The sequence below is a fragment of the Chiloscyllium plagiosum genome, chromosome 10 (genome assembly GCF_004010195.1).
Source record: "Chiloscyllium plagiosum isolate BGI_BamShark_2017 chromosome 10, ASM401019v2, whole genome shotgun sequence".
NCBI classification, from domain to species: Eukaryota; Metazoa; Chordata; class Chondrichthyes; order Orectolobiformes; family Hemiscylliidae; genus Chiloscyllium; species Chiloscyllium plagiosum.
The window spans coordinates 5,922,056-5,942,410 of NC_057719.1; the positions used below are offsets into that span (position 1 = coordinate 5,922,056).

At 41.4% G+C, this 20,355-nt stretch overlaps 1 protein-coding gene across 2 annotated transcripts in view; it reads left to right on the forward strand.

Annotated features, from left to right (window-relative positions):
• ttc7b (tetratricopeptide repeat domain 7B) overlaps positions 1-20,355 on the forward strand; it is a 355,708-nt gene that overhangs the window by 205,533 nt on the left and 129,820 nt on the right. For both annotated transcript variants that reach the window (XM_043696948.1, XM_043696949.1), the window contains exon 16: positions 8,539-8,655. In XM_043696948.1, the coding sequence (XP_043552883.1) occupies positions 8,539-8,655 (117 nt within the window). The remainder of the gene's footprint in view (positions 1-8,538; positions 8,656-20,355) is intronic.

The window sequence follows — 20,355 nt, forward strand, 5'->3', positions numbered from 1 at the left end:
TTGGTTCCAATGTGGACAATGACCTCTTGCTGGCTCCTCTCCTCCGTGAGAACATTCTGCACCTTCTCTGAGACATCCTTGATCCTGGCAACAGGGAAACAACACACCATTCTGCTTTTTCTCTGCTGGCCACAGAAACGTCTGTCTGTATCTCTGACTACAGAATCCCCTAACACAATTGATCTCTTGGAAGCCGACGTACCCCTTGTTGCATTAGAGCCAGTCTCCATACCAGAAACTTGGCTGCTCATGTTACGTTCCCCTGAGAATCCATCACCCCCTACATTTTCCAAAACAGCATACCTGTTTGAAATGGGTATATCCACAAAAAAGTCCTGCACTAGCTGCCTACCTCTCACCCTTCCTGGAGTTAACCTCTTGTAAGTGTCTTATTAGATCTTCCCTCAACCTTCTAAACTTTAATGAATACAATCCCAGGATCCTTAGCTGATCATCATATGTTAGGCCTCCCATTCCAGGGATCATTCATGTGAATTTCCACTAGACATGCTCCTGTACCAGTATGTCCTACCTGAGGTGTGGGCCCAAAATTGGACACAGTATTCTAAATGGACCTAACTAGAGCTTTATACAGTGTCAGAAGCGCATCGCTGCTCTTATATTCCAACCCTCTTGCGATAAGTAAATAAATTGATGAAGGGCTTATGCCTGAAACGTCGACTCGCTTGCTCCTTGGATGCGGCCTGACTGCTGTGCTTTTCCAGCGCCGCACTTTTCAACTCTGACTCTCCAGTATCTGTGGTCTTCACTTTGCCCTAGTAGTTGTCATAGTGTGGTAGTAGGTTTGTGGACTGTCACAGATAGGATAAGGCTGCATCTATGCTGAAGACAATGTGGGGGAGTGGTTAAGGAGTAAAGTGATAGGTGGGCAGAGAAAGACAGTTGGGCATACAAAATGATAAATAATGGTAAGCAAGGAAGGAACAAAAACCTGCTAATCGGGATCATAAGTAGATGGAAATGGGTTGCCTGTGCTGAAAGAAGCTCATGTTAGACAAGGGTAGGTAAAAGATATGGCACTGTGCTGTCATCAAGACTGCCTGCTACCATTCTTGTGGCTTCAACTGTCTCTGCTTTATCTCAGACCATCTGCTGAAATCCTCATCTGTGCCCCATTACAAATTATATTAACAATTTAGACTTTGGAATCAAAACCATAATTTCTAAATGGAGCAAATGTAGAAGTGTGGGACAATGGGCAGCAAGATTCTGGTAATTCCCTGGTCCGTTGTAATCCTTTCTGCTCCAGCCCAGGTTGTCTTTGGTCAGCCTGTTTTTGTTTTTAACGTCCGGTCATATCTATTCTACTGTCATTCTGGTTGAGGTATAGCTGGTTGATGAGACTTAGATATTGCAAGTCTCAAGTTGTGTCTCCATCACAATGGACAGATGCCTCTGACCAGGGTCCAGTCGCATTTCTTCATTAGTGATGTCTCTCAATGTGATACCCAGGATCTTGATTATGCAATGTTGATCTAAGATGTTTTACTTAGTTGACACCTTTGTTATTCTGTTCCATATCTTACCAGCATGGATTGCAGGGGATACTGCAAAGGGCACCTAGGGTTGCAACTTGTCAGCAATGATGACAATGTTAGAAGCCCAAACCATGTGAACCATTTAAGGGGAAGCTGACATTTTATTTTAAGATATTTGCTCATGGGAAGTGGGCATTGCCAGCATAAATTGCCTATTCCTAATGGCCCTTGAAAGACAGTAATGAGTTCCTGTCTGAACTGCTGCTGTCATTGGAATACAGTATGAGGGTACCTACAATGCTGTTAAGAAGGGAACATCAGGAATTTGACCCAGTGACAGTAAAGCAACAGTCATATATTCCCAAGTCAGGATGGTATGGGGCTTGGGATGGAATTTGCAGGTGGTAATTTTACCATGCATCTGCTGCCCTTATGCTTCCAGCTGGTAGACGTTTGGTCCAGGTTGCTGTCTGCTGAGCCTTTGGTAGGTTACTATGGTGCATTTTGTAGTTGTTGACATGCTACTGCACATTGGTGGTGATGGAGAGGCAATCAAACTGCAAGCTTTTCTTCTGGTGTCAAGCTTCTTGTGTTACAGCTGTACCTATTCAATTAAGTGGAGAATATTCCTTCACATTCCTGACTTGGCCTTCTAGAGGCAGGCTCCGGGAGCACATTTGGTCATGGCATGTTCCCAGCCTCTAACCTGCGTTTGTATTTTGTATGGCTAGTTCCGATTTTAGTCAGTGGTAATCCCCAAGATATTGATAGCAAGGACTTCAGCAAGTGTACTGCCACTGAACATCAAAGAAAGATGGCTGGCTTCATTATTGCTGTAGATGGTCGTTGTCTGGCACTTGGGTGGAGTAAATGTTACCCGCCAGTTAAGACCAGAAGATATATTGGCCCATTGAGTCTGATCTGCCCTTCAATCATGGCAGGTATATCAACAGCCCAAGCCTGCATGATGGAGACAGTGAGGACTGCAGATGCTGGAGATCAGAATTGAGAGTGTGTTGCTGGAAAAGCATAGCAAAGTCAGGCAGCATCTGAGGAGCAGGAAAATCTTCGTTTTGGACCGGAGCCCTTCATCAGGAATGAGGGTGCCCGTTCCTGATGAAGGGCTCTGGCCAGAAACGTCGATTCTCCTGCTCCTCAGATGCTGCCTGACCTGCTGTGCTTTTCCAGCAACACGCTGTCAAGCCTGTCTGATGCCCAGGCCTTGCTGCATATGCTTCCAAGCCATTTGAGTGCTTGAGTTATGAGTGGTGCTGAATATTGTGCAATCATCAAATAATTTACTACTGACCTGAATGATGGAGGGAAAGTCACTGATAAAACACCTGGAAGTGATTGGGGCCAGGACACCACCATCAAGAGGTCCTGGAAATGATTGAAATGGTGGAATTTGAATCTGTATGCGGTAAAAGTAAGACTGTTAACTGGAAGTTGCAATAAGCCAGCTTCTATGCAGACAGGTGGTGTGTGTGGCATTTATTCAGTATCTAGAAGCTGAATTAAAATAGAAGGGTGAAAGATTACAGATGAAACAACATTGAGTCTAACTTTGCCCTTGGAGGGATAATGATGTTATTGCCCTTCTATTTTAAGGAGTAGCACAAAAGTGTGTTACAAATGTTGCTATCCTTAAGTTACTGTCCTAAACTAGATTGAAACTAAGTCCAAATTAGATGAACTAAGGACCTAGTTAAATTTTTCTCTTTGTTTAAGTGTTTAATCACTCCTCCTACTTGCGGAACGTTTCAGAGAACACCTCTGGGACACCTGGACCAACCAACCCAACCACCCCGTAGCCCAACACTTTAACTCCCCCTCCCACTCCACCAAGGACAGGCAGATCCTTGGACTTCTCCATCGCCAGACCATGGCAACATGACGGTTGGAGGAAGAGCACCTCATCTTCTGCCTGGGAAACACTTTCCTCATTCCTGAAGAAGGGCTTATGCCCGAAACTTCGATTCTCCTGTTCCTTGGATGCTGCCTGACCTGCTGCGGTTTTCCAGCAACACATTTTCAGCTCTGATCTCCAGCATCTGCAGACCTCACTTTCTCCTCACTCCTCCTAATGCCTCCTTTGGTTCAGTGTTAGCTTTTGCTTGAATACTCTTTTGTGTCCAATACAAATGGGGAGGTGGTGATGTAGTGATAATGTCACTGAATTAGTGACCCACAACAAAGGTGAATTTTCTGAGGATGTTGGTACAAATCCCACCATGGCTGACAGTGAAATTTAAATTCAATAAAAAACTGGAATAGAAAATAAGTTAACGTAATGGTGACCACTTAACCAGTGGATTGTTCTTAAAAACAAAATTTGGTTCACTCATCAATTATCCCTACCTGGTCCCACAGCAATGTGTTAGATTCTTAACCGCCCTATGGGCAATAAATACTGATCTAGTCAGCGATCCCAACATCCCATTAGTAAATAAAGAGCGGAGAGTTTGTATTGCACAATCTTTGTGGCTAAGGACCAGGAAACTTTCCAAATGATCAGAGCAATGTTATCTTCCGTTGGCTATGTAGAAGTAAAATGGTTCACTGTGTGTGCGCCTGGGTTGGGGTGTGACCAGAACAGGAGGAGTGGATGGAATTGGCCATTGTTTTGTTTATTGATCTGTGTTCAGTTACACCTTCTGGATTATATGAAGTCAAATGAGTAATGTCACATAAAAATTACCACTTGAGTGAAGTTATAGAAAGGACAGCATTGTCGTGGAGAAGAAAATCAGAAATTTACAGTTCCTCATCTCAAAAACAGCATTTTTGTTTGCAAGTCCCATTTTTATTCTTTTAATTACAGTTACTTAAAATAATCCATCACCTCCACAATTAAATTGTCAGTACAATTGTATGTAACACTTGGCCTGCCACTGCACTGTATATGTGTTGAACCAATTTGAATGTAGTCCTGTCTGTGTTTTTAATTTCCTGACCCATTTCCCGTTCTACATTTCAGCTTGTAGTTATGCTGGCAGATGTGGAATTCCATTAGCTGGGAGCCCCACTTCCACTGCCTCAATATGCCTTATCCCCTTGCCAGCCAAATATTGAAGTTGTCATCATAAGGAAAACATAGGCACCTTGAGCTTGTTTTATCTTTCATTGAGGCCATGGCTGATCTAACTCCATCTTCTTTGCCCCAGGGTTGTTCATGCCTTCAGCTAAAAGAAACGTAGGAATCTCAGATTTAAAAATTAACAATTGACCCAGCAGAAAATAAATGGAACTCTGTCATCACTGAATGCATGTACCATTTCACTTGGAACATTGGAACTCTACAGAGTTGAGGAGCATTGACTAACTTATTTATTCTAGGGGTATTGGACTTGCCAGCAATGATGCACAAATCCATCTCGAAGGTTCATGATCTCTCTGACCTTCAAACCTGACATGCAGTAGGTTTGTCACCTGAACCAAAGTTTGTTAAATTTAAAGTTGAGGTTCCAAAGCGTATAGTTAAGTTTCAAATCTCTTACTCTTTGATGTCTAAACTTAAGATGTTAATGTTTGCTTGGTGGTAGAATTCTGATCTGAGTTAATGAATAAGAGGCAAAGTCCCACAACAAAGACTGTGCCACAAAATCTAGCCTGACAAGCCACTCTTGTGCTGCACGATTGGAGGTGACATCATTGATTGTGCAGTTAAACTGATTCTTCACTTCCTCCGCTGGGTGGATGTTAAAGATTCCATGACAATATGTCATACGAGAAAAGGGGCAGTTCTTCTTCCCACCCCCCTCCCCACACAAACACATACATTGTTGAATGTTTATCTCTCAATAGACGTAAGTAAAAGAGATTAACTGGCCATTTATCTTATTGCAGTCCTTGTCGATGCTGTATGTAGAAATTGGCCACTGCATATGCCACGTTTTTACATGAGCAGTGATTGCACTTCAAACATTGTAACTGAACACAGGAAGTGCTGGACAAACAGATCTTGCAGCATCTCCCATATGTGGAGAGACAAACAGTTAACATTTCTGAAATCCAGTGACTGTGACAGAGTCATACAGCACAGAACAGATCCTTTGGACCAACTTATCCACACTGACCAGACATCTCAATCTGACCTAGTCCCATTTGCCAGCATTTGGCCCATTTCCCTCTAAACCCTTCCTGTTCATATACCCATCCATGTGCCTTTTAATTGTTATAATTATACCAGCCTTCACCACTTCATCTGGCAGCTCATTCCATACACGCACCACCCACTTTAAAAAAGTTAAACTTCTTTTTAAATCCTTTTTAAATCTTTCCCCTCTCACCTTAAACCTGTGCCTTTAGTTTTAGACACCCCCAGACTTCAAAAAAGACCTATTCTTCAGAACTATTGCCAAAGCTGCTGAGTTTTTTTTAGTAATTTCTGGGTTTTTTTCCCCTGACCTTTAATATGCACAGTGTTTTGCTCAAGTTATCAATTGTCTATAAAATACCTTGAGACAACCTGTAATTGTGGAAGTCATGGTAGAAGCGTAAGTCTTTTATCCTTCTCTAAGTTGGCCATTGCTTGTGACTTGAGAGGGTTGAAGCCAGGGAAGTAGCTGTCTTATACCATGTCTTTGAAGCATTTAACTAAAGGCAAAATACTGCAGATACTTGAAATCTAAAGCAAACACAGAAAGTGCTGGAGAAACTCAGCAGATCTGGTAGCATCTGTGGCGAGAGAAGTGGAGTTAACATTTCAAGTCAATCCTGAAGAAGAGACACACCATACTCAAAATGTTAATGCTGTTTCTCCCTTGAGATGCTGAATACTGGTGCTGGGTTACAGGTTAGCACAAGTGCCACAGTGGAGGCTGATGTTCAGTAGTATACCACAGGGATTGGTAATAGGTCCCGTATTGTTTGTGATATGTATAAATGTTGTCGGTGAGAATGTGTGGGGGCTGATAAGTTTGCAGATGACTTGAAGATTGTCCAGGTGGTTGACAATGAGCCAGAAAGTGTCAGGTTACAGGAAGATGTAGACTAACTTGTCAGATCAGTGGTAGAATTAAACTGATAAGTGTGAGGTGATGCATTTGGTAGAAGTAACAAGGCAAGGGAGTACTTGATGAATGGCATGATGCTTAAAAGCTCAGAGGAACAAAGGGATCTTTGTGTGTTGGTCCACAAATCCCTGAAGGTGGCAAGGCAGGTTAATAGTGCAGTTCAGTCATATGGAGATCTGCCTTTATCAGTCAAAGCATGGATTATAAGAGTAGGCAGGTCATGTGGAGCTGTACAGGCCACAACTAGAGTTCTAGTCACTGTACTGTAGAAAGGATGTGATTGCCCTGGAGAGGTTACAGGGGAATTTCCTGGGACAGAATGGATTAGCTATGAAGACAAAGGCTGGACAAGCTTGGAAACAAAAACAGAAGTTGTCAGAAAAGCTCAGCAGGTTTGGTAGCATCTGTGAAGAGAAATCAGAGTTAATTCTGGGGAAGGGTTACCAGACCCAACTCTGATTTCTCTTCACAGATGCTGCCAGAGATCTGCTGAACTTTTCCAGCATTTCTGTTCTTGTTTCTGATTTACAGCAACTGCGGTTCTTTCAAATTTTATTTGGATAAGTTTGGGTTGTTTTCTTTGAAGCAGAGAAGGTTGGGGGAGACTGATAAAGGTGTATAAGATTATGAGGGGCATGGGCAGGGTGAATAGAAAGCACTTGTTCCCCTTAGTTGAAGGATCAGTAACGAGAGCATAATTTTAAGGAAGTTCAGAGGGAATTTGAGGAAAATATTTTTCGCCCAAAAGGTGACGATCTGGGATGCACTGCCTGGAAGGGTAGTCGAGGTGGGAAACCCCACAACCTTTTACTTGAATGAGTGTTTGAAGTCATAACATTCAAGTCTATGCACCTGTTGCTAGAAAGTGAATCTTGTGTAGTTTTAGAGATACAGACTTGGTAGGACAAAGGGGCTCATCTATATTCTATGAATCTGTGGTTCTAAGTAATGGCTGGGGCAAATGAGTATCATTTGGGTACCTTTGGGTTATTCAACAAGCTTATCCAAATAATAATTTAATACCCACTCCTATAATATTTAATACCATGCCTGAATGGCACATTCTAAGTCATGCAGCTCCAGATGTAGAGCTGTGGGATTTCTCAGTTACAATCATGGCCTGAACTAGAGTCTCATCAGCTTTAAATAAAATTTCCTGGTCAGTTTTGCTGCATTATGGTTTGACTTGTGTTTTCAGCACCATGTTTAAAAAGAAAACTACTGTGTTTTTTAAAAAAAAAAATCTGAAAATCCTAAAGCACTAGCAAGTTTGAGAAGATTTGTAGCTCAGTTTGATGATAAGTATATGTTAGCTCGCTGAGCTTGAAGGTTTGTTTTCAGACGTTTTGTCACCATACTAGGTAACATCATCAGTGAGAGTTTCCAGTGAAGTGCTAGTAGTATATCCTGCCTCTCTATTTATAGGTCTTGGTTTCTTAAGGTGGGTGATGTCATTTCTGGTTTTCTTTCTTTGAGTTATATCCATTTGACGTCAGGTGAATGTAAATACATGAATGTAGGTTTGCTCGCTGAGCTGGAAGGTTCATTTCCAGACGTTTCGTCACCCTACTGGGTAACATCTTCAGTTGGCAAAGCCCTGCTGATAATTCCTGCTTTCTATTTATATATTTGGGTTTCTTTGGGTTGGTGATGTCATTTCTTGCAGTGACGTCATTTCCTATTCTTTTTCTCGGGGTGGTAGATGGGGCCTAACTCAATGTGTTTGTTGATAGAGGATATACATGAATTAAAACATGGTAATTGAGGAAACCTGTAAGAAGCATCCATAGGGATGAAAGAGGTCTGCAATTCTAGGGAGGGAATGCAAGTTTTTATTCATGTCATTATAGCAGATTTGGGTGAGCAGTTGGATTCACTGGCTGTCTTCAATAATCCGAATGTCTGTCTTCTAAAGGAATTAATTGAATAGCCCTTTGCAAACCCGTTTGGGCTGAAGAGCTTCTTTCTGTGCAGCAAATTACTGTGATATATTAAGGGTAACCTTGCTTTCTTTTTCATAGATTGCTGTTCACCAAAGTAAAACTGGAATCAGTATGCAGGGGTCCTGATGAAGCTTTGCTCACCTGCAAGCACATGCTTCAGATCTGGAAGTCATGCTACAAACTCACAAACCCCAGGTACGTGAGTGAGAGGACCTAGCTTGAATCTTTGATCCGAGAATATCTAGGAAAGCAATGGAAAGTGGATAAAGGAAATTAATTAATACAATTTGTATCATTTTCAAAGAAGAAAAACTGAGGTACCAAATGAAAGATTTGTGCTGGTACATGAAGTTAGGGGGAATAGGTTAACCTGGATGATTGAACTGACAAAACAAAGTCTCAAGGATAGCAGTGTGCTTGTCACATTGGGCTCTTTGTTTGGGCTGTCCTTATTTACATTAAAATAGAAAGCATAACAACCTGTACTCATACCATAAATTGTGAAGACATGCAAAAGAATATGTGTAGACTAGCAGGATGTTCAGTTCGGTTGCAATTACATGTAGAGAATTGTGATTTTTTTTTTCCATTTTGGAAACATGGATACGAAAAGGTACACTTAATGCATAAGTTTTTAAATAAAAAAGACCGGGAAAACTGACACTGCAGCGAATGAAGGCCATAAAAACTGGCATATGGAATCCTTGAATTTGCATGTAGCATGTGATGATGATGCTCCTTTAACAAGGTTATGTTGTCCTTGTTTTATTTTCAGGAGGTCTTAAAAACACAGGTTCCAAAAAGCCTGGACTTGGGTGGTTTTTCGTGCCAATTTGATTATAGCTAACAGATAGTGCCTCAGTCAAAAGGCTTTTAAGTTTTAAAAAATACTTCTACAATGAAAGAGCCAGTTCTCCCAGCTCAGCTCTTCTCTGGTTTGGTTTGGCTATTCACTGAAAGCAATCAGACAGTTGAGAAAGCTGCTGGGCCCAAAGAAGCAGGTCCAGACTGATCCTTCTCTCTCTCTGATATCTCTCCTGTAAGATCTTGTGTTTGATTTTACCTTTTGTGTCAAGAGCGTGTTTATGGGGATTCTTGCAAGTATTTGGAACAGCACTAAATTGGGATGATCTATTGGGTTTTCGGATAGGTTAAGTTATTCAGTATTCTGTTTTCTTTTGTTTGTGTTTCATTCAGTCATCTTCTAAATAAATTCTGTTTTTATTTTTAAAAACAGCGTGGTTTGACCCACTGCATCCCTCCTGGAATATCCATGTTACACCTGCTAAAAATGACTAGCAAAGTTAGAGTCTGGGCTACTTCCTTGAAATGTTTTGAGGGGGTCTGGCCTGGTCCATAACAAGCAACCTAGAATAAGTATGTTGTGATACAGTTAGAATATTAAGTATATTTGGATAATCCATCATTGAAAAGATATAGAAAATCAAAACAACTTAATGTCCCAAAAATGTAAACTGATTACTGTAATGAAGAAAAACTTTCAAGGTTTCATGATCGGATAGCAGTCTTTCAGGCTGGAAGCTTCATGATGGGCTAAATGATGACTGATTGCTTCCATTTGTTGAAACCTCCAATGGCAAACTATAAAATCGGATTCATAAATATGCTGCTTTAGGGATGGATTGGCACAAGAGAAAATCACAATAAAATCTGTCAAACAATCATTAAATGCCCAATGTGTCCTGGGCCCAACCATTTTCAGCTACTTCATGAATTATCTTCCCTCCATTATATGGTTGACTTTAATGTGATCTAAAAAGCCAATCAAAAACAATTGGTCTCAAGAAGATAGTTCATTTCTATCTTCTCAAGACTATAATAGATGGATAATAAAAGCGACCTTCTCACTCTCACTGTAGGGATTATATGTTTAAATATGTAGCTACTTGGAAAAAGGTAACATTGATGTGTGGGACAAACATTTCCAGACTTGATGATCCAAACCGCCTCTTATGTTTCTTCTTTATCATATTATGGTTATGGGTGTTGCTTGCAAGGCTAGCATTAATTGCCTTTGAACTGAGTGGTTTGCTAGACCATTACAGAAGGCAGTTGAATTAACCATGCTGCTGAGGGACTACATGTAGTCTAGACTTGATAAGGATAGCAGATTTCTTTACCCTTGAGGATGGCATGGTGGCTCAGTGTTTCGCACTGCTGCTTCACAGTACCAGGAACCTGGGTTCGATTCCATCCTCGGGTGACTGTCTATGTGGAGTTTGCATGTTCTCCCTGTGTCTGTGTGGGTTTCCTGTGGGTGCTCCGGTTTTGTCCCTCAACCAAAAGATGTGCAGGTTATGTGCATTGGCCATGCTAAAGTGTTCATAGTGTTAGGTGTATCAGGCAGGGGTAAGTGTAAGGGAATGGTTCTGGGTGGCTTACTCTTCAGAGGGTCGAAGAGCCAGTTTCCACATTGTAGGGAATCTAAGCGAATCTAACCCTATGTGATATGTTAACCACTTGTAATTCTGCCTTTGAGGGATGGATCATGTTGCAAAATTGAATTGTGTCTCAGTGTAACCAAGATTCATTGGACTCCTGACTGATGGCTATCATTATTCTTAATGATGCTTTCATGTTCTTGAGGCACTGCCTACTCTTTTGGGAGTCTGCACAACTAATAGTGTGGAATGTAAACTTGGATGGAAGTTTTAAATCTGTTACAAGAGCTTGCATTTATATCGTATCTTTCACTAACTGATAGTTCACATTCATTGATACACCTTTGAAATAGTTGGTGTTATAATGTACGGAAATTAAGGTCAATTTTTGCAGAGTAAGATCCCATCTCTAGCAGTGAAATAAATGTCAAACAGTGAATTTAATTTTGACAAGCACGTAAAACGGTAACAGTGTGATGACCTTCCGTCCGTTTTTACCTCGACTGAAGTTGGATTCTTTGTAATGATTATTGAGGAATAAATATTGACCATGATACTAACCCCTTCTGTTATATACCAGAATGTCAGGTGGTGAAAGATAAAATTGCATATAGAATTGCATGAAGATTATTTCCAATGAAACATATTGCAAGCTTGCTGTATGTTTTAAATCTAGGGACCATGATTTTAATCTGTTCCTATTTTATAGGAGCAGGTGTGATTTCCCAGATGGTGCACGCTACCTTCACACAACCTAATAGAATTAATATATAAATAATGCACTTCTCTTTGAATGATGCCATGGGACATTTTTTAAGTATCCACCTGAGAATGCATCATTTATATCTCAGCTGAAAGATGACACCTCTGCCCAGTGGATTGAACAGCATCTATAAAAAGGTCATCAGATTACTGTATTGTTTTAATGGCACCCTTCAATCAAGTAAGGAATCCTATTCATAGAATTCACTTAAACAGAGAGGATAAAGCACAGAGGTCTAGAATGCAGATCTATTAAACTCTGTGGAATGAAATTTAAAAATACAGGAAATGCTGGAAACACACAGCAGGGTATTGGCATCTGTGAAGAGTTCAGGCAGTCAATGCCTGACATAGGGCCCAAGCAGAAATGTTGACCCATCTGTTGTCTCTGTGGGTGTTGACTGACCTGCTGTTTGGTTTCTAGTCCTGATTTGCAGCACTTGCAGTTTTTGCATTATTTGTTTTTTCTACACGCTGTAGGGAATCTAAAGAATGAATAGTAAGGTTAATTCCAAAGGAGCAGTTTTTAACCATGATGTAACAGCGTTACATTGGGACATTAGACCAGTTAACCCATTGAAGCAGTTCTGCCTTTCCATTTGATTATATTTGATCTGTACATTGGATTCATTGCCCTACCTTTGCAAAATGACCATATACCCAATAAAAGTCTGTTGATCCCCAGTTTGAAATTATGCAACTCTCACATTCGCAGCATTTTTGAGGATAGGGTTCCATATTTCCATCACCTTTTGTGTGAAAACATACTTTCTGATGTAGGTGTTATGACAGTGATGTTGGTGATGAGTTCCAATGTTTTAATTTGGTATGTGATTTGGAGGGGTGCTTGCAGGTAATCATGTTCCCATGCACCTGCTGGTCTTGTTTTTCACTTAGTAGACATTGCAGGGAATGGGAGGTGCTGTCAAAGGAGCCTTGGCAAATTGTTCCAGGGTGGCACTTGTAGACAGCATACATTGTTGCCACATGTGATAATTGTGGAGGGAGTGAATGATGAAGGCGGTGCATGAAGTGTTAGAGCACATTGATTCTCGAAGCCAGGAAAATTAATTTTCATTTGCATCTTTTTCTCAAATGTGCAGATGTCTCCTGTTTGAGTTATACAGGCTTGAAATTTGATGGCCTCTTTGCTGGATAAACATGGGACTCAGGCTTATGGGTTCCTACAGGAAAGTGGGGATGTGATCACAAACAGACCAACTATGATTGTTAGATGGTGGATCTTGAAGGACAAAATAACCTACTGCCATTCCTAACTGGTATGTTATTAATGCCAGCTTACATTTATGAGCTCCCTTGGACATAGCAAGAAGTCTGAAGATGCTTCACAGAAACATGATTAGTTGGAATTTAATATCAAAGCACATCGATAGCTACTGGGACAAACCTTGATTAAAGTAGTAGATGCTAAGGATTACCTTAAAGGAGGAGAGTGATGCGGAGTGATCTAAGAATGTAGACTCTTAGTCTTAGGGTTTTAAAAGCTGAAGGCAGGAGTGACAGTGTTGAACAGTTAATATTGGGAATACACAAAATGGAAAGAATTCAAGGCATACAGAGATGCACCTTGGAGTAATTTACTATTTTAAATTCACTAGTCAATGTGTGTTGTTGGTAGTGCTGTCCAGTTTTTATTAATTCGCACAATGTAGCCATTGCTGTCTAAACCAGCATTTATTCCTAATTATCCCGAGGGCAGTTAAGAGTCTGGAGTCACATACCTTTTCAAAACTGAACTTGTCTTTAGATCATAAGACATGGAGGCCAGATCAGGAAAGCTGCAATTTCCTTCCCAAAGGGACATGAGTGAAATAGATGAGCTTTTCCATATTTAGACTCAAAAGATTTTAAATCGAATTCTAGATTTTTATTGAATTCAAATTCCTCCATGGCAGGATTCAAACACAATTCTCAGAACATTACTAGGGTCACTAGATTAATTGTCTAGTGATGATACCACTATGCTATTGCCTCTCCTAATATCAGTGGTCCAAAAGTTATGGCCTGCATGTAGCTTTCACCACCAGTTCACAGAGATACCCGACCTGTGATCTCAAAGTAACTTGGAGAAAGCAGGACCCTTAGGCTATCCTCCCAAGATTGAGTCCATAAAGTAAGAGGTCCCTTAAGTGCAAGCCAGAATGGCCCGTAGAATGGGAAATGTCAGATAACCTGTTCGTGAATCCACTGTATTATTTGATCCTGACCAAAATAAGTCCCAGCTTCAAAGCTGTGTGCCTGATATATTGAAGTAACCAGAGATGACAACAGATGCCTATTGATAGATATTTAAATAAATAATATTGTTAAAACCTCTGCTAGCAGAAAATTTAAAAGCAACCAGTTTACAGGCACTATATGAAACTTTCATTTGAGGAACAAGGAGCCCTGGGGATAAAGACTTGTACTGACTGTTATTCAGGAAAGATATGCACTTGGCTTAAACTGATGAATAGGTATAAGCTGTTTGGGGATCACAGTGGAATTTACACACAGGTTTACATGCTGGTATAGATGTACTTGTCTGAAGAATCGCTGTGCTGCAAATAAGTCACAACTTACTCCAGTTGATTAACCAATTCAGTTCCATCATTCTAAATCATCTTTTATCAGTCATTTTCTGCTTCTGCAGATGTTGACTACAGTTGGAATAAAAGGGTAAAAGATGGAGAGATGAGGTAATGCTGGGAACGACACTGTGCCCTCATGGCATACCTGATGGAAATCATAGAATCTGATGGAGAAAATAGAGGCTCTAAAGCAATCTTTGATCATCATTAGATTTGAACGTTCTGACAAGGAAAATGAGTAACACCTACCTGATCGTCATTTGAGAGCCATGTTTGAAAGTTTAGAAAGTCCGGCCTGATCCTGTCCACTCCTGACCTGGTGAAACAAGCAGGGTATTATATGTTTGTTTGACTATGAACGAAGGCATCACCACTGAGCCTTACCCACTCTTTCCCTGGCAACTGATAGTAGTGAAGCAAGCCTGGTAGTGTTTGGATCTAGTGAGCTACCAGAACCTTTCAACAAAGATTCATTTAACAGCTAGTTTAGTGTTGAAGTGTTGATCTTCTGCTTCAGTAATCCTAACCAAGCTTATTGTGAACATGAATCACTAAATTCTAACTTTAGTGTACTTAAAATATGTGAAATATGTTCCCTCACTTAATGCATAACTAACTGCAAATATTACATAGAATATGCAGCGAGAAGCAAGCCAATTAACTCAACTGCTCCAAGTTCTTGTTTAGGCTTCACACAAGCCCCCTCCAGCTTACTTCCTCTAGTTCTTACAACATATCCTTGTAATCCCTTCTCCCTCACATGATTATCTAGGTTTGTCTTAAATTAATCTACGGTATTTGCCTCAAGTCCTCCCTGTAGTCATGTATTTCACATTCTACTCATTCTCTGGGTAAAGAAACTTCTGAATTCCTAATTGGACATCTTGCAATTATGTTTATGACCCCCAATTTTGGTAACAACCAAACTGCAATTTGAAATTATCTATGTTTACCATATCAAACCTATCACAAATTTTAAAGGAAACTATCCAGTTATCCATCACCCTTTTTTTCCCAAGGCTTAAGCTTTCTTGATAAGTGTAATTAGATTAGATTACATTGCAGTGTGGAAACAGGCCCTTCGGCCCAACAAGTCCACACTGACCCGCCGAAGCGCAACCCACCCATACCCCTATATTTACCCCTTACCTAACACTACGGGCAATTTAGCATGGCCAATTCACCTTACCTGCACATCTTTGGACTGTGGGAGGAAACCGGAGCACCCGGAGGAAACCCACGCAGACACGGGGAGAACGTGCAAACTCCACACAGTCAGTCGCCTGAGGCGGGAATTGAACCCAGGTCTCTGGCGCTGTGAGGCAGCAGTGCTAACCACTGTGCCGCTCAAATCTATCAGTTTTATACTTCCAGGAGTTTAGTCTTAAAGCAGCACTTGTTGTCTTGTCACATCATAGACCCATGTGCTCGACTTAACACCCTATTCATCCATTTAATTTTTCTATTGATTATTCCATTCTGGCAGATTGGCCAGAACCTTGTGGCAGTGAGGAGGCTGTTGGCCGTTGACTTGAAAGCTTTGCATTGATTCTTTTTAGGAAGGTCCACTGTGTATTGTTCTACAGGAGCACGTGACAGGCCTGCAGTGGAGCTTGGTCTGGGATCAAGAATCCTGATGACTGAATTCCAACATGCCAAGGTGTGGTGGACAATCAGAAGCCAGCAGCTCCATTGATTGCCTGTGTCACCACTGGGGCAATAACTGCTGTAATATGACACCTACCTGGGGCGAAGTATCAGGTCTGGATTCAGGAAGGCAGTGATTGTACTTGGAGTGGGATCATGAGAACGAGGTTGACATCAAAAGTGCAGGGCTTTTGACACACACCCTGGATCTTTGCATTGATAGGTCCCTCTTTCTGGCACTGTGCCATTGTCAGTATCGCATTCCCCATTATAGTCAACCTATCTTGCTTCTTCACCTCCTCTTGTACCCTTTAGTGACAACTGAAGCAAGTGCTAATTTTAGAAAATCTTTCAACAAGAAGGATAAACATTCCTTCATTCAATTTTGCATCAACTGTGGCTTGAACCAAAGCAAGGCAGATTTTGAATGACAGGGATGGTGTAACAAAGCTTTTTTTTTCCCAACTAAGTAAATGGCAATGCACTCATGGGGAATCCACAGGGAAAAGACAATGCTAAACCCAGTTTACAGAGCTGCTCATTAGTACTACATCCAGAACCAATCAAGTGAGGAAAGACAGACTTGGAACACAGTACAAGAACTGAGAGACGGTTGAACCTTAATGGAGAGGCCCATAACTCAGAACAAAGTGTCTTTTTCTTTTATCTTTTACAAGCTGATGCTGAAAAATATTAGAAATCAAAATTATTCTGCATTTTACTTTGAATGAAGCTCCCCAGCTGGAACAGTGAGAATATGTGTGGGCCCTGAAAATTATAAGGAAACCGATTAACTTTTTAAGGGGCCACTGCTTTATTGAAAAGATAAATTTCTTTGTAATCAAACACTACGATGATGAGCGAGGTTAAATTGGTGGGAAAATTGTATTTCAGATCAATGTGCACAGATATTCAAGCTTATCTCCATTACATAGGATTACATGGAATATATTATGATCCCCAGCTGATGGTATTACTGGAGAGTCAGATTCCACAGTGAAAGTGGCATAATATGCCATATATTTAACTTTTGCAACGTGATTACCATGGTGGTCAGTGGTTGAGCCGATTCAATTGAAGCTATAAGTGTATCTTTAACAAAAGAAATTGAGGGCTATTGCACAAAACAAAAGAAATAAGTATATATGTTTCAAAGAAAGTATCATTCAAAGTAAAAAAAGAAGATTCAACCTTTTTATTCCTCAGCAGTATCCTTGACAGACATTCAATCCCAGTGAAGTCTCACTTCTGTCTTAACTTTAAAACATCTTGCTGAACTGTTGAGGTCCAAAGCATTTCTTTTTGGTGACTTACTGTATATTCATCAGAAGCATTCTGTATCACAGTCTTTTGCCAAGACACACACAGTACATTGCTAATTCATTTACTTATTTTGACTGAACTCTAAGAAATAAAATCAAGGATTTTGGTTACCTTTAAATTGCTAAACGATATATCTCCTGTTTGCATCTTCTTAGAATAGAATCCTTATAATGTGGAAATGGGCCATTCGGCCCAACAAGTCCAACCCGACCCTCCAAAGAGTAACCCAACCAGATTCATTCCCCTACCCCTATTGTCCTATATTTACTCCTGACTAATGCACCTAACCTACACATCCCTGAACACTATGGGCAATTTAGCATGGCCAGTTCACCTAACCTGCACATCTTTGGATTGTGGGAGGAAACCCATGCAGACACGGCGAGAATGTGCAAACTCCACACGGACAGTCGCCTGAGGCTAGAATCGAACCTGTGTCCCTGGTGCTGTGAGGCAGCGGTGCTAACCACTGAGCCACCATGCCGCCCAGTTCTTCTCTGAACTGCAACCTTCAGCCTTCCTAACTGTTTTTTCACTTCTGTCCTACTTTTTTTTATCATGTATTTCTCTCGTTTATATGTGCATGCAACATACAGCTAGGAGCAAGAGTAGGCCACTTGGCCCCTCAAATGTGCTCCAGTGTTCTTTAAGATTGTGAGGAAGGGTCACCAGACCCGTAACATTAACTCTGACTTCTCTTCACAGGTGCTGGCCGACCTACTGAACTTTTCCAGCAACTTCTGTTTTTGTTTCTGTTTTACAGCATCCACAGTTCTTTCAGTTTTCATTAAGATTGAGGCTGTTTTGATTAATCCACATTTCAGCCTACCCTCACAACCTTACACCACTTGCTTATCAAGAATCTTTCACCCCTTTCTGTGAAAAATAGATCCAAAAACTTACCCTCCATGCAAAAAACATTGTCCTCATTTGTATTTTAAATGGGTGACCCCTCTTATTAAATAGTGATCCCCAGTTCTCGATTCTACCAACAAAAGAAACGTTATTTTCACATCCACCATGTCAAAATCTTCAGGATCTTTCATGTTTCAATGAAGTTGACTCTGTCTTCTGAATTCCAGCAGATACAAGCCTAGCTTGTCCAACCATTCCTTATAAGACAACTTGCCCATTCCAGATATTACACTCACCAGCCTTCAGTGAAGGGTCCAGCATATTTCCATCCATCCTTAAATAAGATCAAGACTGTACAGAATGCTCCAGATGCTGTCTCACCAGTGCCTTCTAACTGAAGCTTAACCTCCCTTTTTTTAAATTTTATTCTCCTCCCAATAAATGATCTCATCCTAATTATTTGCTGTACCTGCGTATTAATCTTCTGCAATTCCTGAATGAGGACCTCCTGATGCCTGTGCATCTCAGAGCAGTTGTGTCATCTACTGTCTGGAATGCATCAGAAATATAAACCATATACATTTCAGTTATCTCAGGTGCATGAGAATGATCATCACTGCTGACTTTGAAAACTCCTGCAAATCCTGTTACAGGATAAGTGTACCAATGTGAGCATCAAAGTTGAAACTTTATTGCTGGAACAGCACAGCAGGTCAGGCAGCATCCAGGAAACAGGAGATTCGACGTTTCGGGCACAGGCCCTTCTTCAGAAGGCCCTCATTCCTGAAGAAGGGCCTGTGCCCGAAACGTCGAATCTCCTGTTCCCTGGATGCTGCCTGACCTGCTGTGCTGTTCCAGCAATAAAGTTTCAACTTTGATCTCCAGCATCTGCAGACCTCACTTTCTCCTCCAATGTGAGCATCCTCTCGCAAGTCATTATCCCCAGTATCAACCTAGGGGTGCAGGTTCATAGTTTCTTGAAAGGAGAGTCACAGGTAGACAGGGTGGTGAAGAAGGCATTTGGTACACTTGCCTTCATTGATCATAACATTGAGTGTAGGAGTTGGGACATCATGTTATGGCTGTGCAGGACATGGGTGAGGCTTTTTGAATATGGTGTACAGTTCTTGTTGCCCTTTTATAGTTGTTAAACTTGAGGGTGCAGAAAACGTTTACAAGGATGTTGCCGGGATTGAAGAGTCTGGGTTATAAGGAGAGGCTGAATAGGCTGGATCTATTTTCCCTGTAGTGTCAGAGGCTGAAGGGTCATCTTATAGATGTTTACAAAGTCATGAGGGGCAGGGCGAGGGTGAATATATTGTGGGAGTCCAAAACTAGTGGGCATAGGTTTAAGATGAGAGGGCATAGATTTAAAAAGGATCTGAGGATCAACGTTTTCATGTAGAGGGTGGTGCATGTCTGGAACGAGTTCCTACCAGAAGTGGTGGAGGTGGGTACAATTACAACGTTCAGATGGCATCTGAGTGAGTATATGAATAGGAAAGATTTAGAGAGAGATAGAGGCCAAATGCTGGTAAATGGGACTAGATCAGATAGGAATGTCTGGTCAATGAGCAAACAAATTGGACTGAAGGAACTGTTTCCGTGCTGTAATACTCTGACTGGCCATGCATGACCAGCTGCAATGGGCAAGTCGCCTTGTCTGCATGCCCAAAACCAGACTTCCTGAGTGAGTGCTCTACCCTGAGCTCCTCAGTGGTAAACAATCACTAGAGTGGCGATGGAATTTACACAAACCTATCTCTGTAAGCCTCCCTAAACGCATGCAATATCCCCACTGAATTGAGAATCGCTTGCCCGAGAATGCACAAATTGGAGGAAAACATCCATGAAGGCGCCAACTGCTTTGAGCATCATCGGGTGGAGCATGTAGATATAAAGCACAAACAGCAGAAAGAGCGCACAGATTCCAAAGCGTCACACCTACCACCTCATCAAGCTCCTCCTGCCCTACCTGTGGAAAAGTCTGTAGCTACACGATTGAACTGTTGAGTCACCATAAATGCCATCTCTGGATTAGTGGTGCTGGAAGAGCATAGCAGTTCAGGCAGCATCCGAGGAGCTTCGAAATCAACGTTTCGGGCAAAAACCCTTCATCAGGAATAAAGGCAGAGAGCCTGAAGCGTGGAGAGATAAGCTAGAGGAGGGTGGGGGTGGGGAGAGAGTAGCATAGAGTACAATGGGTGAGTGGGGGAGGGGATGAAGGTGATAGGTCAGGGAGGAGAGGGTGGAGTGGATAGGTGCAAAAGGAGATAGGCAGGTAGGACAAGTCCGGACAAGTCATGGGACAGTGC